The 24,641-nt window shown below is 42.1% G+C and overlaps 1 protein-coding gene across 1 annotated transcript in view; it reads right to left on the bottom strand.

Moving 5' to 3' along the window:
• Nucleotides 1-699: 699 nt before the first annotated feature.
• Nucleotides 700-24,641, bottom strand: part of LOC125885235 (metal transporter CNNM1-like) — a 30,349-nt gene continuing 6,407 nt past the window's right edge. The window contains exons 2-10 of the mRNA XM_049570785.1: nt 14,453-14,596; nt 14,192-14,332; nt 12,474-12,643; nt 11,342-11,432; nt 10,479-10,624; nt 9,578-9,860; nt 5,576-5,680; nt 4,723-4,827; nt 700-1,893 (exon numbers count right to left, since the gene is read on the bottom strand). Of these exons, the coding sequence (XP_049426742.1) occupies nt 1,814-1,893; nt 4,723-4,827; nt 5,576-5,680; nt 9,578-9,860; nt 10,479-10,624; nt 11,342-11,432; nt 12,474-12,643; nt 14,192-14,332; nt 14,453-14,596 (1,265 nt within the window). The 3' untranslated portion in view covers nt 700-1,813. The remainder of the gene's footprint in view (nt 1,894-4,722; nt 4,828-5,575; nt 5,681-9,577; nt 9,861-10,478; nt 10,625-11,341; nt 11,433-12,473; nt 12,644-14,191; nt 14,333-14,452; nt 14,597-24,641) is intronic.

Genomic DNA, 24,641 nt, shown 5'->3' with positions numbered 1-24,641 from the left:
GTAAGATTTAGGGGGATTTAATGGCAGCTAGCTGGAGGTTTGCAGATTGCAACCAATTGAAACTTCTCCCGGTAAGAATTCCTTCAGTGTTCATTGTTCAGGAGGTTTTTACGGGGAGCCGAATTATCCACAGAGGTACCTTCCTCTCCAAGACAAACAGACCAGGTGATTAAAACTAATAAAAACACTGAATAAAGCAGTTAAATGTCACAAATCAGTGTTTTTGCAATGTTGTTTGGTATGTCGGAGACAGGCTGCTAGCCCATCACCTGCTACTGTGTGCTCACCTTTTGTCCTCATCTTTAGAAATTTAGAAGGTCCTTACTGCCAGCTAAGTATCCACAGAGGTCTCCTAAGAATAAAGCAGGTTTGCGTTTGAAAAAAATCAGTGTTTTTCCCATTGTTAAAGGGCTGCTAACTATGGTGGCTGATGTGAAAATGTTATGTCCCTATCTAGAGCCCATGTTTGGTTTGTCCGCTCTGGGCTACTGTAGAAGCATGGTGGTGCAACAAGGCTGTAGATGAGGACCTGCTCCCTTGGTAGATGTAAACATATGTAAAATTCTTATTTTTAGGTGATTGTACACTAAAGAAAACATGCTTATTATATTATGTTTCTGCCAATATATCCTCCTAAATCCTACACACTGGGCGTTTAAGACATTTTAAGACTTGTTAAGGACCTGCAGACACCCTGGCTACACCCTTTCACCAAGTTTAATGAAAATTGGGCCAGTATTTTTTCCATAATCCTGCTGACAGACAAACAAACAAACAAACTGAAAACATGACCTCTTTGGCAGAGGTAATAGGAACAGAATAAAAACAGAAACTATACAAGAGAATTTGGAGAAAAATTACATGCTGAAATAACAAGGTGTACAATCAGTCAGCTTCTTCAGATCAGCTGTTTGAACATACTGCAATTGGCTGTGATGATGCAGAGCAGGTGTTTAAACCTTTGACACCAACATACAAAAACTATAAATGCAAAGTTACACTAAAGTCCAAAATATTGCATGTTGGTGCCTCGACACTTGTGTTCATTGTAAGTAATGAGGCCAAACCAGGAAAAACAGGGCTGTCCATATACTTTTGGCCATGTTATGTTAGATGTGTGTCTATTTAAATTTTGGGAAGCAAAGAACATTTTTAAAAACTGACATCCAGACACAATCTGGATGTAAAACACTTGTTCACAGATAAATAAAAGGCAAAAAGAACAATATGTTTCTACACTAACGTGTTAGACTACAGATCTAATTAGCAGGTAAACAAGCAATAATCAAGCAACCTTTCAAATCAAAAGCCTCAACACAAAGCTGCCGGGTAACACCTGTCCTGTCGAGATGTCCCCTGTGCAGTCTGGCGCAGTATGTACAACAACAGCAACATCTTTGGTGTCTTCCATCCGATTCTTGTATCCTGTGTCATTCCTTTGAGCTCCGTTGGAGAAGTGATCACATGAGGAGGGTATACAGTGTATAAAAAACTATTATTTTTCCTACAAACATTTTACATCCGCAGTCATTCTTTTATTTACAAGCATCAGCGTGAAAAACCTGTGGAGATGACAAGCTACAGTTTGATGCGTATTGCCAAAGCTGCGACCCCCGTTTGTTTTGATGGAATGGTTTCTTCCATCTGTGCGTTCAGTCCCGGTGATGGGTCCTCTTTATAATCTCCCGCAGCGGGGGTGTGTAAAGTGTTTTCAGATAAAACTCTGATAGCTGTAGTAACCACATCGTCTTTACAAACAACTTAAAGAACCATCAGATGATGGAGAGTTCGGGTCCGTTTCACTCGCACTCTGCTAGGTTTTCACCAGCGGCTGCTCTGAATTGTCCTCTGGCGTCTTTTCTCCTTCGCGGGATTTTTTCCTTTTCTTGTGGCCTGAAGAGACGAGACATGTCGACAGTTTAGGAACAGTTCAATGAAAATTCTGTTTTTATTCTACGAGGAGCTTATCCATATAACTGTGTCCATTCTGACTTTGAGTCGTGCCAGCTTTACACTCCTCACCTCTGTCGTAAAGATTCGGGAAATCCAGATTCTGATGTGCAGATGAATGAGCAGCTAGTTTGGTTTGCTGGTTGCAGTTAGCTACAAAAGCTAATGCAGGGGCTACATTTACTTTTGGTGGCCTCAGACACAAGCATCTAAAATAAAACTTAAGTTTATATGGACAGCTTTATGAGGCTCTCTGGAATCTGATTTTCCCAAATCTCTATGGCCGATGCAGCAAAAGAAGTTCGTATCAACCATAGTCAGGCTGACCCTGATTTTAGCCCTTTTTACATTGGACTAGTAAAACCTGGGGACCTCCAGTAATCTTATTATATAATGATGAAAACTCTGTGTCTGTGTGTCTGTTCCACGTTTTTCTCCTCACTGACTTGGTCAATCCATGTGAAATTTGGCACAGTGGTAGAGGGTCATGGGAGGATGCCAATGAAGCAATATTACATCAATTGGCCAAAGGGGGGCGCTATAGCAACTGATTGAAATTGCAAACTTTGAATGGGCATATCTCATGCCCCGTATGTCGTAGAGACATGAAACTTTGCACAGAGATGCCTCTCCTCATGAGGAACACATTTGCCTCAAGAACCCATAACTTCCGCTTACATAGATTTTCCGCCATTTTGAATTCTTTGAAAAACACTTCAAATGGATCTCTTCCTAGGAAGTTTGAGCGATCTGCATGAAACTGGGTGAACATAATCTAGGGACCAATATCTAAAGTTCCCTCTTGGCAAAAGTTGGAAAACTTCCTAAAACTGAGCTTCTATAAGGCAATGAATATTGCGGAGGGCGTGGCTCATCACATAAAGGTGTAGAACATCTCAAGGGTTTCACCCATCACCACGCAACTTTGTAGGCATATGACCACACATAATCTGAGGGGACCCCTCCATTATTGAGCCCATCAAACAAAATGGGGGCGCTAGAGAGCTCATTTCTTATCTAGGCCTAACCGCCATATGGATTTTTACTAAACTTGGTAGATATGTAGAACAGGACGCCTCAAGGTGACTGGAGAAACTTAACTCTAATTGGCAACTGGGTGGCGCTATAACAACAGAAAAATGCTTCAAAATGGCTAAAATGCGACCGATCGCTGTGGCTCCCCCTGTGGACCAATGTTGTTGTTGTTTTCTAATGTTCGGTATGACTAAGTCATGGTATGGTATGCTGTACATAATCACGGAAACTGTCAGTCAGTCATTCTGTCTGTCCCACGTTTTTCTACACACAGACGTGTTCAATCTATGTGAAACTGCACATAGGCATTGAGGATTGGCATAGGTAGAAGGTGACAAAGCTACCAACGGGTGTGGACTAGTTTGTAATAATCATGGAGATAATGTGTGATATTAATTCTGTGCAAATATGCCATGTCCCTAATTTGTCAAGTAAAATTCAGCCGCAAATTACCTACCATATTTTACCAAACACAGAGGTCATGTGATAATATTTTTCCAGTTCGAATCAACATCGCTGTGATTTGGGGTCGTTAGTTTTCTTTTTTGCAGTGATATTAATAATTAAAGCTGCAAGCAGTGATGAACGAGCTCGCATCTTTGCGCACGTTTGGGACACGAGTGTGACCCCCGTTAATGCAGCTGTGCATTCCTGTGAAGGGGGAACACTGTGTGCACTGACATAATATTTCCTACATGGGATGCTGGAGCTGGAAATGTGTCATGTTGCTTTATATGTATATATTATATTGTGCCACCGTGCTACACCCGAGCAAAAAAAAAAAGAAGGAAGCATACATCTACTAATAGCTCACTTAGCACCACCAAGCTAGCTAACGTTACAGCTCCACTGAGGAGGATGCCTTTCATGTTAACATCGTACGCTGTCACAGACACGAGAATCTTGTCCAAGAGTAGATGCACTCTGCCCTCTGTGCAGAAATTCGGTTGGCGGATGAATATTTGATTTGAGTTTTATGAACCAAAAAAACAAGTCCAAACTTCAGCCACGTCCACAACAAATTTAAAACAACACATCGATTTGAGGCATCCAACCAGTCTTGGGTAATATCTGAGAGGAAATGCTGATCACAAGATTTTGTTTTATTAAAAAAACAGATGACATTAACATGAACTAGTTATTTTTTGGGATTGTGAAACTTAGTTCAAAATTCAGTTTGTGAAATATGAACATGAACTAGTTCTGAATAAGATCAAGTCACATCTGCTCCATCCCCAACAGTAACATAAGTCACAGTAATAAATCAGACATGAAATCATTTGGGATTACAATTGAGTTGTAATTCTCTGTGAGGTGATTTTCATACCCAACTGAGATGCATAAAAATGGAGGCCTTCCTGGCAAGTAGAAAATACTTTTTGAAAACTTTAAAAACTATTGTTGTTTGTGTCTAGTTTTATCTCTGTGTGTAGTTTTTGGCTTTTAAGATATGCTTTGCAAATGTGTATGTGTGCATAGAGCAACAAAAAAAAAAAGTGTAATGTCCCTTTAAGAATCTTCATGAGAATACAAAGTAGTCCAAGTCACTAATGTATGTTTAAGTAGGAGGCAGGATCTGGAGAGGAAGCTGTCATTGTGAGTGTGTGTCGAGTTTGCATGTTAATCAAAGCAGAGCAGGGAGAGAGTGTGAGAGGCATAGAAAAGGTTGGTGAATAAGTGTTCTGTGTGTGTGTGTGTGTGTGTGTGAGTGAGAGAGAGAGAGAGAGAGAGACTGACTGAGTTTGAGCAGGAGTTTCTTGCCCAGTGTGTCCTCTGAGCCGCTCAGGGACAGGCTGCTGATGAAAGGAGACGTGTCCGTTTCTATGGGAACAGAGGCCATGTCTGAGAGAGGGAGAGAGAGAGAGAGGGAGAGAGAGACATAGTTATGACCCCGTCAATGATGAACAGCTTTGGTCTCTGTTGGAGGAGACATTAAAGTCCTGTATGACTCTCAGACAGCTTTGTGTACGAGGTGAGACGAAGGACACATCAGCCGTAGAGATGTTCTCTAATATAATGGAACTAGATGGCTCTCGGCTTGTGGTGCTCAGAGCGCCAGAAACATAGATTTAAAAAACTCAGCAGCAATGTCTCTTTCCAGAAATCATCAACCGGTTACTCAAGATAATCCACAGACCTTGTTGTGAGCAGTTTCTTGAGGGAACTATTTTCTTTCTACTGAACTACAGCTACCACACTTCATCACCCTGCGTCTTCTGCTACCTGAGGCTCTCTCCGAGCAGGTTATCCCAGGGGGCCATGCTCCTTGTTTCATCCTGAATGGTGGCTCTGACACTCACTAATCCTCAGCCTCCCTCTTTTCACTGCTCGTAGATTCTCAGAGTGGAGCCCTCCGTGCATTATGAGATCCATTATATTTGAGAGAAGGCCGACATCTCTACAGCCGATACCTCCAACACTCAGCAACTCACACTAAAACAATCTAGAGTGATAAACATCTCTATAGAACTCTCCCTTTAAATAATCTATTGTTATTCATGGATATTATCACTTGACACGTGAGTGGGAAAAATGATCCCTCAATCAGATTGCTTGTCTGTACATAGCAATGAACAGTAAGACATCATACCAGTGTGTGCCTCAGTCTCAGGCCTGTCCTCCCTGATGTAAGGGATCTCATCCATCCTGAGAAACACTGAATCGCTGGGACTCTTCTGGCCATCGGACTTGCTGCCTGCAGCAGATACGACACACATAAACACATGCATGCATCAAAACACACGTGATCCTCTTACTATATAATGATGAAACTCTGTGTGTGTGTCTGTTCCACGTTTTTCTCCTCACTGACTTGGTCAATCCATGTGAAATTTGGCACAGTGGTAGAGGGTCATGGGAGGATGAGAATGAAGCAATATTACATCAATTGGCCAAAGGGGGGCGCTATAGCAACTGATTGAAATTGCAAACTTTGAATGGGCATATCTCATGCCCCCTATGTCGTAGAGACATGAAACTTTGCACAGAGATGCCTCTCCTCATGAGGAACACATTTGCCTCAAGAACCCATAACTTCCGCTTATATAGATTTTCCGCCATTTTGAATTTTTTGAAAAACACTCTCTTCCTAGGAAGTTTGAGCGATCTGCATGAAACTGGGTGAACATAATCTAGGGAGCAATATCTAAAGTTCCCTCTTGGCAAAAGTTGGAAAACTTACTAAAACTGAGCTTCTGTAAGGCAATGAATATTGCGGAGGGCGTGGCTCATCACATAAAGGTGTATAACATCTCAAGGGTTTCACCCATCACCACGCAACTTTGTAGGCATATGACCACACATAATCTGAGGGGACCCCTCCATTATTGAGCCCATCAAACAAAATGGGGGCGCTAGAGAGCTCATTTCTTATCTAGGCCTAACCGCCATATGGATTTTTACTAAACTTGGTAGATATGTAGAACAGGACGCCTCAAGGTGACTGGAGAAATTTAACTCTAATTGGCAACTGGGTGGCGCTATAACAACAGAAAAATGCTTCAAAATGGCTAAAATGCGACCGATCACTGTGGCTCCCCCTGTGGACCAATGTTGCGTTATTTTTTTCTAATTTTTGGTATGACTAAGTCATGGTATGGTATGCTGTACTCAATGGGTATGGACTAGTAATATTTATATTTTATAAGGCGATGTCCATCTGTTCATTCCCATTAGTGTAGGTTTTTCATGTGAATTTTGCCATATATGCCATTAAAGTCTTCCCTTGACTGACTGTAATTTCTCTAACCAGGAAACTGTAAAAAATAATCAGGTTGCCTTCTATGAGGAACATCATTTGGTGCACCACTCTGAACAAAGTAATTAAGCCACAGTGCTGCATTAATATTCATGTTTATGATTTCCATCCCTGTGGTGCATTCAAAGACAGATTACTGACTTAAGTTCTCCCTCACAGTAACAGAAATGCAGCTGTAAAAGTCACTGCAGCAACACATTGGTAAAGACATGAGCATCAGCATAAAGATTTTGTATTTGGGCCCCTGGGCACAGATATGTCCAGGCCCCACCACCTCTCCTACACAGGACTGGAAACACACACAGACTTGTGGTGATTTTTACCTCTGTTTTTGTTGTAGTCATTTTGTGTCTGTTTTTCTGACCCTTTCCACCAAAGTAAGCATGTGTACGTGGGTCTTTTAAACACAGGTAAGCCCACTAAAAATAGGCAATAGACTACCCATTGCCAGTAGACCAGAGCTGTGTACACGGCCCTGCACCAGACGAGTACGCCTTCCTGTGTGTGTGTTACACTGAACATCATAAACAGGCTAGAATACAGGATAGTAAACAGTAGAAAGCAGCATGCAGGCCTGTGAAAATGTGACAGTGGTTACTTCTTTTTATATGTTTATATATCTCTTACTTATTCAGTATCTCTTTCAAACTTGGTGCTGACTCATTTGGAAGGATGTTTGAGTACTGCTTGGGCAGAGTCGGACGTGTTTCTGTGGTGGCGGGTCATTGCATCTCGCCAGTTAAGGGGCTAAAATTACCGCATTGACCCAGGTTTTATGTTTCCATCAGTGCCGATCAGAGAGTCGTTAAATACCTGTGACTGTTGCAGAGTCATTTGACCCAGGTGTATATACTGATTGTAACCTTTCCCGTAACATTAATAAGCCAGATGTTAGCGGGTTTTTTGTGTCTCTTTTTTAATTTTTTGCCCCTTTCTGGAATTGTGTGTCTTTCCGTAGTTGTTTTGTGTCTCTTACAGGTAATTTTGTGTGTTGTTAAGGTAGCTTTGTGTCTTTTTTGGTAATTTTGCATCTGTTTGTGATATTTTGCATTTCTTTCCCCATCATATACTAGGGTCCCGTTTATACCACAACAATTTCAACTGAAAATGGTAAACTTTAGTTGTGTTTTGGCCGATCGTTTACACGACAGCTGCGTTTTGGGTGCCTGAAAACGCAACGTTTTGAAAGCGGGTTCCAGAGTGCAATTTTTTGGAAATGGCAGTGTCTCCACTGTCATGTAAACTTGCAATATGCAGTTCCTCTGAAAACTGAGACTTTTCGCACATGCGCATTACGCTTCCAGTCACTAGGCATGCACGAGAAAGTCGACCATCACAACAACAATGGCGAGCTCTGCTTGTGCTGCTCACCCTGTTGGATTTATCAACGCTTCCCCATCACAGTGTAGATTTACTGTAGCAACTCCACCTCGTCGTCCGTCCAGACAAACGTTCGTGCAGTTGCCATTTTGTTTGTTTATACATCGCCGCTCTGTAGAAGGAAGCGTAAGCGTCACACTGCCGACTACTGGCCTGGCATGTATACTGCAGCGTTTTTGGTCATTTTGCGGATCCGTGTGCACGGCAATTGTTATCAAAACGTTGTCATCTAAATGCAAACTTTTTTCAAAACGAAAATGAGAAACGATTCTATTTTCAGTGGATCGTTTTCGTGTAAACATGGCCTAGGGCTGGGGGAAAAAATTGATACAGCATAATATCTCGATATTTTTGTGAGACAATATTGTATCACCAAGTATCGATTTTTTTCATTATATAAATTCTTAATATTACAAATACAAATTAAACTAGGTAGCTTACTAGAATAATATCATCAGTTGCTTTTCAGTCCGCTACATGCGTTTTGCTGCTGCAAAAACTGCTAAAGTCAGATGAACAGACTGAGAACTTTATCTTTTTAGATAAAACAGATGTTGACAAAGTTTTCCTTTAGGGAAATTATTTACAGTTGTAAAAAGATAATAAATCACAATATATTTTATCGTGTATCCTCTGGTGATTCCATCTCTATTATATACTGTAGTTACTTTGTGTCTCTGCAGTTCCTTTGCATCTCTCTGTGGTCTTGTTGTGTCTCTTCCTGGTCGGTACTTGTTAGTTTGAGTGACATTTTGCAGGTTAAGGCCAGGGGGAGCCCTGATACTTTGGTTGACTATAAAAAGTAACTTTCATTATGCGTCTACAAATTAGTGTATATGCAATAACAAGTGAGTTTTGGAGAAAATGCCATGTCAACACACAAATAATCGGCTTAAAATCATTTTGATGTGAATAACATCCATAAGGACCTTGTCTGTTCAGATCAGTTGTGCTTTGGAGACAGTGTATAAATCTCAATAAATCTCAGCAGTACAGTATTTATTGTGACTCCTAAAACCCCCAAAATGTCACTTTCTCCATGATGAAACACTGACAGCTCTCAGAATTGAGGACCAGCAGACAAAAGTCTAAAACTCAAACTGCTTCTCACTGGGATCCATTAACAGGCAAAAACAAGCCTCCTGTCTTTTCTTTGTTTTTTATCATCTCATTTATATTCAGTTATTCCTCTGTCCATCTGTCAGTCTGTTTATCTCTCCTCAGCTGCGCCTCTGTCATTTTTTTAAACATCTCTTTGCAGTTTGGATGAGGTTATTGAACTCAATTCATCCTCAATATTTTGCCTTAATGAATTCCGAGAAACTCATTTGAGGGAACCAGCCTTGTTTGTCTGCCTCTGATGGCTCACGACGTCTCTCATTTATTTCAGCCTGATCTGTAATCCCGCTCCAGGATTGTCATTTCCTGTCTGTCTCTGGAGTCGAGGATACTCACGGACGATGCGGTTCTTCTCATTCAGCAGCGAGGTGCTGTGCGGGACGCTGGACTGCTGCCCTCGGGTTCGGGCCGAACTGGGCCGGCCGATCTCCCTGGGTGGGGGCATGAGGGTGGTTGTGGTGGTGTGGTCCGGGGGCATCAGCGTGGCGCCGTGCTCTGCGGCTGGGGGCTCCGGGGTCGGGGAGTTGGCTTCTGCCAGACGGGCGTCAGCATCAGGTGTCTGGGGAGAGCTGTCCATCCGGGTGGCTGTTACAGCATTCTGGTAGTGGCTCCGGGTGATCTGACACACAGGAGCAGAGCATTATGGGTATTATTAAAGGGAAAATCCACCTTCTTTTAGTGTTGATAGTAAATGTAGTCAATTAAACAATACCTTTCTCAGTGCTGCTGAGTTCTCTGACTTACAAAGTCGTGCCTACATGTACCATAATGCATTGCGTGCCAGCTTCTGATACCCATAGCTATTAGTAGCCTCCTAGCCCACTAGCCAAAACATAATGTTGTGGTTAGGCTTAGATATTTTATTGGTTTTAGGGTGAACCAAAATCCAGCGTCTTCCAAATGTCTCATGTCAACGCCATCTTGACGCAGAGTAACAACATTTAGTCATTAAGTACGGAGATAAAAACCCAACGTCTACAAACTGACACACTACCGTCCACACAATGTGAAATTCTAACGTCGTTACACATTTAAAATATCATCAACCTGATTTTCATTCCAACCAAAATTTAGCATCTGTCTGATGTAAGAGTCCAACGTCTTTCTGGCGTCATACTGACGTACGGTGGAGGTTCTCTCCACTCTTGTCAAACGTCGTCTGAGGACAAACTCTATGATAAAAGGCAGAAACTGAAAACTCAGAGATCCCTGACGTCATGTGACATGCAGGTGTTACCTTTATGATCTGTAGATGTGTGAGCTGTCTGACAGAGTAATCTGGCAGGTAGGCGTTCCCCCCTCCGTTCAGTTGGCCCATGCTTCCTCCGTACAGCATCGACTCAGAGCGGTCCAAACCACTGCTGCGAGAGGGGGATCTGTGGACTGCAGGACAAAAAAACACAACTTAATTAAGCACTTTTACAGATATGAATAAGACCTGATTAAATCACAGGTGAGCTCAGGGATGCTGCTTCCTTTTGCCCCTCTTAATGCGAAGTGGGTTCATCCACTGTGGCTGAAAGCTTCCATTCATCTGAGCCACTTCATTGCTGCATTCATTTTCTGTCAGTTAAATGACTTGGAAGTGTTGGCATACTTCAAGCTGTTCAAGCTGCAGGATGATTTAAATGCAATGAGTGAAGATTCCTGGAGAGTATGAGTGCTGCTGATCAGGTCTCTCACTCCTGATGATTTACAAAACACACACTGTGTTCAGGCCTGCAGTGACACCACACACAGGTTTCCCTAATGAGCAGTAATTTACTGAAACAAACTGTAGATTCTTTCAGTCTTTTGTGTCTTTTCGTTCTCGTAACTTTTCAACTTTACTTTCCTTGGTAAATAAATCAAGTGTATATTTGTGTGTAATACATTTAAAAAGCACTTTATAAAAATTGAAAATAACTTGAGCTTTAACAATGAGCACATTTTGAGACATGCGCTCACTTTATGTGCTAAAATAACATTACGTTTTCAGTTTAAGGTGAAGATTTAATGGACAATAGGTTTATATACTGTATTCAAAGTAAGGAGGTTTGGTCTGGGTGTTAGGGAGCAGTTTGTCACTGAAACAAAATAGAAACAAAACCGTTTGTGTACCTGTTGGCATGATGGAAGGGACCCCAAAGTAAGAAAAGGCTCCATTCTCAAACTTCAGTGCTTCTTTACCGAACTCCACCTCAACTCGGCCCTGAAGAGACACACAAACACAATGTGAGCTGACCAGCGTCTGCCTGCGAGGAGAATGTATGTATTGCATTAATAAAGGGTAACTGCGGTATTTTCCATCCTAGACTCTATAGCCCCATCTCCACCAAACACTTTCGGTATGGTACCTTTGGAACCAACAGTAAACCTTCAGACATTGTACCTAGACCCTAGTGTTTCCACTGCAAACAGTCCTCTTAAATGTGGGCGGGGTTGTTGTCACTCACTGCTCCGTTCAGCACTCGCTGTATTTCCTCAACACCGCTGACACAGATGGAAGACTGCACCTGGTCTTTCACAGGCTGCAGTGAGAGTCTCTCTCCATGGGATATTTAAAAATAGCAGCTTTGTGCATTTAGTCCTGCTCAGGCAAGCTCAGGGGTTTAGTGTTGCTGTAGCCCACAGGAACGAAGCTCTGTGACGCTTTTTTTTTTTTCGCCAAGTGAGGATTAGAATATATGCAGTTCAAATAACCCGCTAAAAATTAATGAATATTTTTAAATGCTTGAAGATCCAGTCATCACTACAAGTGTGTGTCATCCAAGAGAGACAATAAAAACTAATTGAATGGTCAAAGTTGTCACAGTGAAACTTAAGGTGTGTTGATGGACTCACGTTGTCAACTCATACATTGAGTAACATTACAAATAAACATTCCTCCAATAAAATCAAACAATAAAATTACTGTTTATTTAAATGGAGTCTGGTGGGTTTGATGACAACGATTTTGAGGCTGGATCTGGTTAAAACAGAAAGGATTGTATGAGAAAGAGGTTGAGATCCTTCCCATAATGTTGTTAGACACTTAATAATCTAAACAGGTCGGTTGACTTCAAGTTGACGTAAACTGACAGAGCGAACACGCCCCGAATAGTTACATTGCAGCCTGTTTCTCCACTGCCAGATACATCGCTCTCACTCAAAACTGGACCAGTTTCAAAAACTGCTGTTCCGATTAGCTGCTTAGACACAAAAACATAGGAATATAGGATCCAGGTTGAAAAGTTACCCTTTAAATTAATACCTGCAGGACCAGGATGAAGTAATCCACCGGTTTGTTGCGCTGGAACAGGAAGTGCTGCTGCGCTCGCTTGTTCCTCTCATCAAACTTGAGTTCCTGAACCACGCTGGGGTGTTTGATCAGCCTCAACAAGATCTTCTCTGAGATGTGAGCTGGTTTGAAAGGCTCCACCTCTGATGGAGGGAGGAGAGGAGAGATGAGTTCTGATGGGGCCACAAACAATCAGGAGGGTTTTCCATTCCAATTTCCGTAAACATATTTTCACTCGTAAGTGCTATATCGTAGGCAACTGGACTTGCTTGTGTTTCTTGAAGACGTTTCGCCTCTCATCCAAGAAGCTTCTCCAGTTCTAAATGACTGGTACGAAATTGCAGGCTATTAACCCTGTGTGGGTGGGAACCCTTGCAGAGTCGTCAGGGTCACATGAGCTCTTAGTTTCAGAGTCGTTAAGGTCACAATGTTGTCTTGGATGAGAGGCGGAACGTCTTCAAGGAACACAAGCAAGTCCAGTTGCCTACGCTATAGCACTTACGATTACCATGACCTGGATGACTGAGAATCTTCACCGACATATTTTCACTCATACAGAAATTCATAAGAATCCATTCATGGAAAAAGCTCATCATCACTCTAAACTCCAGTAGGGGAGCATCTCTATGTTAAAAAATAGTCATGATAGAGGCTGCACAACTTTGCCAGAACATTTGACATAGAAGTGTGGACCTACATTTATCTTTAACCCCACCTTTAGCTATAGCTAAATCTTAACATAATCCAACCCTGAAAGTTGAGGGTTTTGTGGAAAATCAGATGCAATAAAAGCCAAAAATTCAAATTTAAAATTCATGAACTAAGGTATGAATCCTTATTTTTTGGCACTCTCCTCCACACCTACACCCTCTCTCACACTCCACTCCTTTCCTCTCCTCACAGCAGGCTGTGGTCTGTTTTGGACAGAGCCTTCAGCGCTCCTCTGGGACACCCTCCCTGTCTCAAACAGCAGTGCTGAGTCCATTTCTATGTTTAAATTTAGACTTAAGACACATCTTTTGAACCAAGCCTTTTAATTAATGTTTTTTTTTGTTTTTGTTTTTATGTAAAACCTCCAAAACAGCAAGAGATATGAAGCATGAGTTTGTTTTCAGGTCTTGTTGGATGTAAATTGAACCAGCTCAAGATTTCCAGGAGAGTTGTAAGGGTGCATCAGACATGAATAGAGATGCACAGTATTCAATTTTTTGCCGATATCTGATATGACGATATATAACAACTCATTTTGCCACTAACCGCTAACTGGTATTGATGCATCCACTTTTTTCCCCACCTAAGTTTAGTGATCATCGAGTCTCTTCTGTAGTGGAATTAACATCATATTATCCATGCATACTCTTATCGTGATGGCCAACCAGCAGGTGGAGACATGAGATCAATACTTTTCAATGTATGTAATATTCATTGTGCAAATTAGGAAACCGATGATGTACCGATATTATTGTGCATCCCTAGACATGAGAGATCCTCACCTCCCCTTGTAAACATTTTAATCCTCTAACTCTATACAATGATTAAACATTAAACTCAGGCTTTATTGATAAAGAACATTTTTCCTTAGAGAACTGAGGCTGGAGAAAATACCCTCAGTTTGAATGATATCCCTGTGAGGAAGTTTTGATCTGCAAACATGAACAAGGACACGCAGCAGCGAGCTGACTGGCGGTTACCTGTTGACAGGAAGCGGTGCGTTGCCAGGAGAAGCTGAGGAGAAATGTTCACTTTCATCTCGTTCTCAGACAGTTTGAAGATGGAGAAGTCCTGCTGCTTCCTCTCGTGATGAGAAACACGACGCTTGGTACGATTATCAGCTGACAGAGCAGACACACACCAACACACACAGATGGAGTGTATTTAAATCACAGAGCTCTTACTGAACACTCTGAACTCTCCAAATATTCTGTCATGAGTCTGTGTGCGCGCATACATACTGTAGAGGTCGGTCTCGTCGAGGATCTCTGACTTGATGATTTCCTCGATGACGTCCTCCAGGGTGACGATGCCCATCACCTCGTAGAAAGGGTCGCCCTCGCCCTCGTTGTTCACCCGCTGCACGATGGCGAGATGGGACTTTCCTGGATGGAGAGGTCAAGAAGGAGCCTCGAATTAGTATCACTTTGAATCCACAATTCATTGAACAGAACATTAATAACAACATAAAACTCAGTGTGTGGAGAAACTGTGCATATTACTTGTCAACATAACATGAAACTATGCAGATCTGATTTATGCCAGTGGTGTCATGAAATATTTTTCAATCTCAGCTTTCATTCCAGGTAAAACATGAAATAATAAGACAGGGAATTGCTTTTCCCTTTTCAGTTTGCCCATCTGCACTTCTCAAACAAACTTTAGAAACATAAACATTTATGTTATTTTTGCCTCTCAGGAAGCAGTTTATTATTATTATTAGTTTTTTAAATTATTTTTCATCTTTTCACCTTCAACTTTACTTTGCTGTCCCCGAGAGGAAAGTTTTCCATAAAAAGTGTGTAACAAACCAACAAGCTCACAGAAAAACAACAGACATCGGTGACAGCATAACATAAAATCTGGTGTGTATTCAGCCGTCATAATCCAACCCATAATCAGCAATGATGTATGGCATGTCAGCACTGAAACTAGCTGTGTCCCCAACTAATAATTTACATAGTTGAATCTGATTCGTTAAGGACTGAAAGTTGAATCATGTTTTTGTTTTGTCGCTCATTTCTAATTTGCTACGTTAGTTTCCATTTTTACCACACCAGGAAAAAAAGCTGAAACACCAAACTGAACAATTTGTCCTCCTGATTTGGCAGAATAGTTTATTTTATGACAGAATCTGTTCCATTCAGAGCTGTTTACATGTGTTGAGGGTTGTGTTTTTGTGCAGCACTGTACACACAGTACTGAAAGGGAGCTGCGAAGATCGATATACAGACAGAACATGTCACCTAGTTTGGTTTCTGTTTGCTTGTTGTAAACAGAACTTTCGACTTTCTCTTACAGGGAGCTGTAAACAGCTGTTTCTACCCACCTCCACCTCCTGATTTTGACTGAAAATTAGTTCAAAAATATATAGCAATCTGCAAGTGCCACAGTCTTACACGAGGCAAGGCAAGTTTATTTATAAAGCACATTTTGGCAGCAAAGCAATTTAAAGTGCTTTAAATAACACATCAAAAGCATCTCCTCTCCTCTCCTCCTTTTTTAAATAACATGTTGATGCCAGAAGCAGCTGACCCCTGGGTATTTTCACATAATCTTATCTGGCTTTCATTCAAATAAGTTTGGACACTACTGAATTATTGGGAGAAAACAATCATTTCTATGTAAACTCAGACTCTCAGCACCCACATGTAGCCCAAATGGAATGATGTTTTGTTTCATTACCACATTATCCTCCTATTGCAACTGTTGGCCGTAGAATCAGGCTCCTTAAATCAAATCGTGTCAAATCAAGTCGTCTATCTGATTCCGGGGTCACCTCTACTTGAAACCAAGCTAATATCCTCCTGAGAGCCTGTGTCTTCATATGAGGACATCACATTTCGGGTTTACTTGACTTTATACTTCATTCTACTTAGCTCAGACCTGTTGTCTTTGTTTGTGGACACTTTTTTGTGCCATCTAGTGGCAGTAAGAGCACAATACACTAATCCATGTAAAAACAAGATGGCAGCCATCTCTGCCAAGTCAGTCTGCAGCCGGTCCCGACACATGAGTGGACAAGATCCAAAACCTGATCACATTTTATGGTTGAAACTTGTTTATTGGTGTTAAGACTGTTTGTAGTTTGATACGGCAAAAGATTTGACCAATTTTAGCAACAGTAACAAGCTGAGACGCTGTTAATTAGGAAGTCCTTGTTTGAAGACATTAGGACATTTTTATCGTCTTGATGATCACTGACAATTTTTAGTTTTTTATACTTATCCGGTCCGACTGATCCCAAATAGCTAGGAGAAATTAAAATTGCACACAAACAAAAGTTTGGGTCTCAGGAGGATATACAGTGAACTGCAACCACATGTTTATTCAAAGTATGCCTCTGTTCACAGAAGCTGGACTTCTAATTTGTCGAAGCAATGAGATTGACGTACATTGTTTTTCTGTTTCTTTTCATTTGGGCAGTTACTGTCTGCAGTGATGTGTGTGTGGGCAGGTATGTGTATTAAGATTGTATTCAGTGTTTTGTGTGTGATTCAGTCTCCTCGTGCAGCTGCTTTTGCCCCTCACTAAGGAGAAATGAAAACTTTCTGTCTCAGCTATACTGACAAGGAGCAAAACTTTATTAATTAATTAATTCAGCTCCTTGGACAATTATTAAAGGGATAGTGCACCCAAAAATGAAAATTCAGCCATTATCTACTCACCCATATGCCGAGGGAGGCTCAGGTGAAGTTTTAGAGTCCTCATAAAACTTGCAGAGATCCAAGGGGAGAGGAGGTAGCAACACAACTCCACCTAATGGAGGCTGACGGTGCCCCAGATTTAAACATCCAAAAACACATAATTAAAACCACAAAATATCTCCATACTGCTCGTCCGTAGTGATCCAAGTGTCCTGAAGCCCTGACTTAATAAGTTGTTTGGAAAAACGTCATTTGAACTCTGTTTTTAGCCTCATTGTAGCCTGCAGCTCTAACTGCCTCTCTGTGCACCGCATTCACGTGTGCACTCTTGCGCACAAGACCAGCGGCTTCAGGACACTTGGATCACTACGGACGAGCAGTATGGAGATATTTTGTGGTTTCAATTATGTGTTTTTGGACGTTTGAATCTGGGGCGCCGTCAGCCTCCATTAGGTGGAGTTGTGTTGCTACCTCCTCTCCCCTTGGATATCTGCAAGTTTTATGAGGACTCTAAAACTTCACTTGAGCCTCCCTCTGCATATGGGTGAGTAGATAATGGCTGAATTTTCATTTTTGGGTGCACTATCCCTTTAACAGCAATAACTGAAACTGTCTGAAATTAGTTGCTGCAAAATCTTGACAGTAGTGATTAGTTGGTTAATCATCTTAGAAAGGCTCAGACTCACTTCCAATAAATCACTAACATGTGTTTCCTCTGATTGATGAGATGAGCTGGAAAGCAGGGTGCAGTTAGTCAGTAGAATGGCTGCATATTGTCAGATAAACAAGATTTTATATTTTAAATTTCAGATTAGATTTGAGTAATGCTGTCTCCTCTCACATGTGTGCATGACTCACACTGAGTGGGAGCTCTGCAGTCTGATGCTCAGTAAGTGGAGCACCAGCAGGAGCTGAATGGAGTGGGTGTAACAGCGGGGAGGATTCAATACAAAACAAAAACACAATCCATCACAGGAATACACTCCAGAGACGGCACTGTGTGTTTACCTCCAGGATGATGAGTGTGTGTTTCTGGAGGTAAAATCTTGGGGCGTTTCCAAGGATAAATGGGGTAATTAATAATCCGTGCACTGCTGCATTAAAAAGTTGTTCAGGGGCAGATTTTTTTTTTTACAGAAGGAGGAAATAAAATAAAAAGGCTGGAGGACTCTTAAATGGGATTTAATTTAAGGTGGGTAGATCTGTAAACGAAGCAGGAGGAATAACAAGGAAGGGTTGTTTACGTGTCTGTCCCGATGCCAACATGCGTCTTAACAGCTTACGAGATACTGCTGCAGGCAGCAGCAGTCGTTTGTTGTGTCACTCGTCACTCGTGCATAATTCAGAACTTTACTGTCAGATAGACATGTGCACAAATATACAGAAATACACACTCCCGCTGCACACATACAGTAAATGTACACATGCAGAAAACAGAGGGAATCTTTGTTTGTAGCTCCTCCTTGACAGTCTGGCTCCAAATCAAATTCCTTACCGAGATTCTCGCCCTGCTTCTACACTCTCTGCCTGCCAAATACTACCTCTCTCTCACACACACACACACACACACTAACACACACACACATGCAAATGCACACAATTTTGGCAGAGCTGCATTCAGCTAAATAGGTCAGCCTTACATACAAAATAGTCTGAAAGAGGGAGAAGAGAGAGTATTTGCAGCTAATGTGTTATTATGTTCTTTCTCTCTGTATTCTGCAGATGTAAGAACTTCATCTCTGTTTTCTGTTTCTCCATTAGCGTCATTTCCACACCTCTTTTTTCACTTCCCAACTTTCTTTTATTTCCTCATTTATTGCCTGTGCTGACTAAAAGTTATAAACAAAGACATGGATTCATTAGATAGCCTGGAACAAAATGTCAGCGCTGTAAGTATCTGAAAACCATGGATATGTTACATTTGTACGTTTTAAATTTATTATATAAATGTGTCTAAAGTGAAACAGTTGTGATTACATGCATATGAGCTGACTTTGTCATCAGGAAGTAGATAGTGGATGGCGTGACACCTAAGCGAGACGCCTGCCAAGCTGCAGACCAGTGTTTGAGACCAGCAAACAACAAAACCAGTTGTTTACATGGCCGCATATGAGCTTGCCCAGGTGTGTTTGGGAAGTACTGGATGAATGACTGGATGAATGAGACTTTGGGTATACCGTGAGAGTTGTGTGATTTTGTGTTTTGCCCATGTATTTGGAAAGGCTGCAATCATCCACTGCACTGATGGGACTAAAGAACGAAGCGGTAGATGGGTCACAAAACACAGGACTTTCCTCCGGGACTTTCCCCAGGAGACCGGTGTTCAGAACCGTGAACTTTGAGTTATTTTTCATCACCATGTTTCTTTTCCTAAACCTAACCACAGTATAACTTTACCAACCTAAACATAACCTCGACAACTTTACGTAGAGTACCTTACACCTACTGTCCTTGTCCCAGTATGCAAGCATGGGAGAGGCCAAAGTATTGACCAATTGACATATTGACCAAAGTAAGACCGACTATGCTACGATAGGTGGCGATATGCCCGCTTTCAGCTTGTTAGTATTGGACCTTTTTCTGGTTGATCTATTATGTCACAGACCAAACAATGGACAAACAAGTTAGCTACAGTTAGTTAGTGGCAACATGGTACCATGGTGGACAACTTTACAGCTCTGTACATCTCGTCTGTCCAAAAATGCACAGGTCTGGATGTAGATTTCATCAAGTTGTTACCAACTTCTTCTTCTGTTACGCATTTAATGCTATTCGAAAAAGCCCATGGTGGACACTTTGGAGCATGTGCCAAGCGCCTGGGCTACTCTGGGTCAGATTGTTTCTATACATACTGGAGGAATTCGACCAGTCGCATTATCTGGGTGTGTTAGTCCAATTGGGAAATTTGTTTTAGTCTGTTTTTAGTCAGACTAACACAATAAATCGATTTTCTCTAATGTCATCTAAACATCCTCACTGATCATCTCATTACAGTGCAATGTTCTGCTGGGAGACCTTTGGTCGTGGCATTCATGTGGATGCCACTTGACATACACCACCCACCCAAACACCATTCCAAATCGAGCACAATCCCTCATGGCAACACCCCCTCATGGCAGTGGGCCCCCAGCATGACAATGCCCCATGCCACATCGCAACACTGCTCATGAATGGCCTGAGGAATGTGACAAAGAATTCAATTTAGCCTCAAATTCCCCAGATCCCAATCCAGTTGAGTATCTGGGGGATGTGCCCCAGAGGTCTTACATCCATGCCTCGACAGGTCAGAGCCAAGTCCTATCCACCATGCGTCCTCTAACCTGTCGAGACAGGACCTCTGGGAGTGTTCTGCTGTGTCTGGCACCAGGGTGTTGATGGTGGATGGGGTACCAGTACATCCTACTGATGCTCGATTGGATTGGGGAATCTTAAAGGCAGATTGATGCCTTGAATTCTTTGTCAGCCATTCCTGAGCAATTGTTTGCAGTGTGGCATGGAGCATTGTAATAATACTATTTGGTCAATGGAGCTTTACAAGAGCTTAGTTAGAAAGGCTACTTAATACAGAACTCCCTCTAAGAAATGCAGCCTTTGTTCTGGTCCGTTCATACTGTCGGGGACCACCTTTTTCCAATGACAAGACCTGCAAATGTGTGGATGAGTAGGGTAGACTCAGTAAATTCACTTTGTCGAGTGTCTTTACAGGGTCCTATCCGTAGCTAAACAGCAACCAGTACTAAACAAATGACCAGAGCACAATAGATTTTGATGACTTTTGAAATCATTTCAGGCCGCTGAATGGGTGCTTTGTACCAGGAGGGACTTCACACAGCACATTAAAAATGCTTTAGATTACTCTGGATGACTCCAAACAAAGTCAATGACACCGTAGCTACACGCATTTGTGTTGGAGAAGCTAAAATGTGAAAAAGTAACATGAATAGAGGGAACAGATGGCAGGGAGACGAACTGGAAATACAGCACACTGAATTTTTTATGGTCTGCCTCCTGGGAAACTGTACAGCGACAGTGACAGAGAGAGAGGAATGGATTCAGGAGAATATAAAGGGTTGTGGGGTGTGAAAATGGCAGTAAAGGGCAGTGGTGTATCATAAAAATCAATCTGTGTCAATAAAGCCCTACCTCTAGTAAAACAGCTCCTCATTAATAAAGAATAATGGCAAGTTCATTTTTAAATGATCTCAGGTATTTGTCTTCTTCGTCAATATATACCCACTAACGCTTTGTTAAGTTTGGACTCTGAGATGGAAACATATTTACTTGCTTTTCCTCTTAACTTTCTCAGACAAAAAGAAAGTTTGAGGCCTCACAGCAAATTAAAGTCAGAGCTGTTATTAGGCTACACTATGCCCTTCCTTATCTTAAAGGGACAGTTCACCCCGATGTTACAAAATACATATTTTTACTCTTACCTGTAGTGCTGCTTCTCAGTCTAGATTGTTTTGGTGTGAGATGCAGAGTGTTGGAGATATCAGCTGTAGAGATGTCTGCCTTCTCTCCAATATAATGGAACTTAATGGCACTCAGCTTGTGGTGCTCAAAGCGCCAAAAAAGGACATTTGAAAACCTCAACAGCAATGTCTCTTTCCAGAAATCATGACCTGGTTACTCAAGACAATCCACAGACCTTGTTGGAAACAGTTTCATGTAGGAACTATTTTTCTCTGTCGAACCACACCAGCCAAAGCGTGCATCTACTACCACTGAGCTTGCTCACATGATAGCTCAGCCGAGGAGGATGATAGGGCCGTCTCAAATATCAGTTTCTGGGCATCGAAGCTTCAGTGAGAAATATCCAGGATTCATTTCAGTTGATGCACCTAAAGTAATGTGGCGGTAAGCCACTTTGTTAGCATGCAGGTAGCTAACATTAGCCATAATAGTTAAAGAATATCTTGCAAGATGGCTGAGCTGTCACTTACACTGGAATTCCACTGGATGCGTGTCCGTTGCGGAACGGCAGCGCTGGTTATCCGCTGCGTGCTTCACCGTCTGTCAACACCCACCGGCTGTGTTTGCTGTGCGGAGCGGTGCAGCTCCACCGGACAGCGGGCTGTCCGGTGGAGCTGAATTGCTGTGTTGTGCTCCGGCATCCGGCAAAAATAGAAGTCCTGCGTATCTGTTGAGGAGGGCTCCGGACCGCCGCAGCTGTGAGGGAGCCGGAACGCAGCGCAGCTGCAGCCGGTGGAAGCACACACATTGACTAGAATTGAAACAGATCGGCTCCGCTGCTGTTCCGGAGCACAGATGCAACCAACACGCATCTGGTGGAATTTGGGGGTTATAGTTTTCAAGCGATTTGCTACGCTTGTTGTAGATTTGAGAAACTTTTTGGGGGTCATCTTGGTCAGTTTTGAAACACAAAATTGTTTGACTTATTTAGCATCTTGCTAGGATATCTGTAAACCTGGTACATGTGGCCTGTCCCAGTTGCAGTAGGACTGGACTGCTTATGACATATAACAATTAATGTTAATGTATAATGACTAATGTTGGATTACTGTCTCTTAATTTATGGGCAATTTGGGATTTATTGTAGCCTGGAAATCCAGACCCAAATCTAGAAAGATTTAGGGTCTTGCTATGAGCAATGGAAATGGCCCAACTCGAGGGGCGGCACCAAGCATGCATTTGTAAATATCACTGCACGCAATTGGATAACACTACGACCAATCAGAACAATACACGGGGAGACATATCCAGAGCTTAGCTACCAGCGGAGCTAACTGGTAGATTAGACTCTTGCCGTATGCGTTTGGCAAAGCAAAGATTCGAGCGCCGTCTTCTGTTCCTCTTTTAGAGAAAAAGCCAAGTCTAACTCGTTCATTGTAGCGGCCAAATCCGTTTCAAACAACTGGTGTTCATCCGTAGCCATCTTGCAATATTTACTGACTGATTCCGGACCTCGTCGTTGCAGCGCTGTCGTCATCTGTCACCTGTAAAACACCCACAGCATTTGATTACTGATTTGGGCGTTCATTACCAACATCCAAATCGTTGATTGGCTAGAGGACGCATTATTGTTTACATCTTACGCTGTCATGAGTATAAGCCTCTCGTCCATTAGCAGATGCACTCTTCCTTCTGCCTGTGATATGTATTTTTTGGCACTTTGAGCAAAACAAGCTGAGTGCCATCTAGTTCTGTTATATTCAGGAGAAGGCAGACACCTCTATCTGTAACGCTCACACCAAAACAGTCTAGATTGTTATATGGCACTACAGGTAAGAGGAAAAATCTGTACTTTTGATTTTCACGTGAACTGTCCCTTTAATTTTGAAGCTATTCTTATCCTGGACTCTGTTTTGTTCTCAAACTCCCTCTCAAGTTTGAGTTTTCTGGCAGAGTTTGAAGACTCTTGTCCAGGATTTGTGTGTAATGTTCACCGTTCAGCTTCCCATCTGTCTAACCAAGCTTCCCCTGGCACTGGAAAGGCTCTCCATACCAGCACGCCATTGCTGTCGTTGTTCACAGCGGGGAAAGGTGTTATTTGGACGCTTTCTTTTGTGCCAGACATACTGCTTAGCATTCAGGCCAAAGAATCCCTCTGTGGTCTCACCAGACCAGCAGGCTCTCTGCAACACCTCTGCAGTGTCTTTATGTGTAGTGAGATCAGTGTTTTACTAACTCTTGGCAGGCAAAAATACGATTTGTTTTCCAGATACTGCGTCTTCCATCCAACTCTACTGGTGTCTTCTGCTGCAGCTAATGAACTCTCCCTGCGGACATGGATTTAGTGATTTGCTTCTCAGATATCTAGCTAACATATACAGTCAGTATCAACTTTTTCATCACCATTTAAACCACTTTATTTAGATTTTTGTTTCTCTTTTGTGTATGCATGTAGCTTGGCTAGGAAAAAAATTAAATGTGATTAAATTTGGAGAGGGGATGACTAATTTAGGACTTGAAACACAATGTTTGGGACTTGGACTGAGTTTGGGGCTTATTGGACTTGACGTAAGAGTTAACGTGGAACTTGACAGCCAAACTTGGAAGTTACTACTTTCCAATCAGAAACAGATCAGAGAAGAACTGCAGATAAACTGGTCTATCTCCAGAAACATGCTGCTGCTAGCTGAGCCTAGTCTCACGCCGAAGTCCTCAAAATGTGGCACTTAGGCAGTGACTTGCACTGTCAGAAACCGACGAAGAAAGGCGTCCTTTAACATCCGCATGATACGCAGCCAGTTGCCATGTAATGTTTAATGGTGCTCAGCGGCATCAGGGGAAAATGCAGCAGGACAAGAACGACAGCAAGGTGGCAAAGTCCGATTGGAGCAGGCGGGAGGGGTGGTGGATGGGTCCAACAAACACCGAATTTCACCCAAGAGAGCGGTGTTTGATTCTAAAGTCAAACCCTGTTCTTTTTTTCCTAAACCCAACCATGTGCGTTCATTGTTGAAGTAAAAACAACATCAATTTGCAGTGTTGTACCGACGTAGAACATTTATTTTAAAAGAGACTGTATGTAAACCTGAAATTTCCTTTGAAAACATTAGTGTATTTTGGAAGAAGACAGTGTCCCAGAGTGTCAACAACCAACGCACCCAGGTACCTTGCACATCGTGTGTGGACGTGGAAAGTTCACGACCAAACATCAATATGTGACTATGTGACTATCTCAACTTTGCAGGATGCATTCAGACCCACAGCAGTGATGCGCTCAAACATCATAACGGGCTGCGTAATTGTGAATATGATGCTACAGGAAACAGGTAAAACAAAAACACACACTAAAGAGTCCAGTCTGATTTACTAA

This window comes from Epinephelus fuscoguttatus, linkage group LG3, assembly GCF_011397635.1.
Source record: "Epinephelus fuscoguttatus linkage group LG3, E.fuscoguttatus.final_Chr_v1".
NCBI classification, from domain to species: domain Eukaryota; kingdom Metazoa; phylum Chordata; class Actinopteri; order Perciformes; family Serranidae; genus Epinephelus; species Epinephelus fuscoguttatus.
Note: the sequence above shows the minus strand (reverse complement) of the source record. Positions and strands in the feature narration are given on the sequence as shown.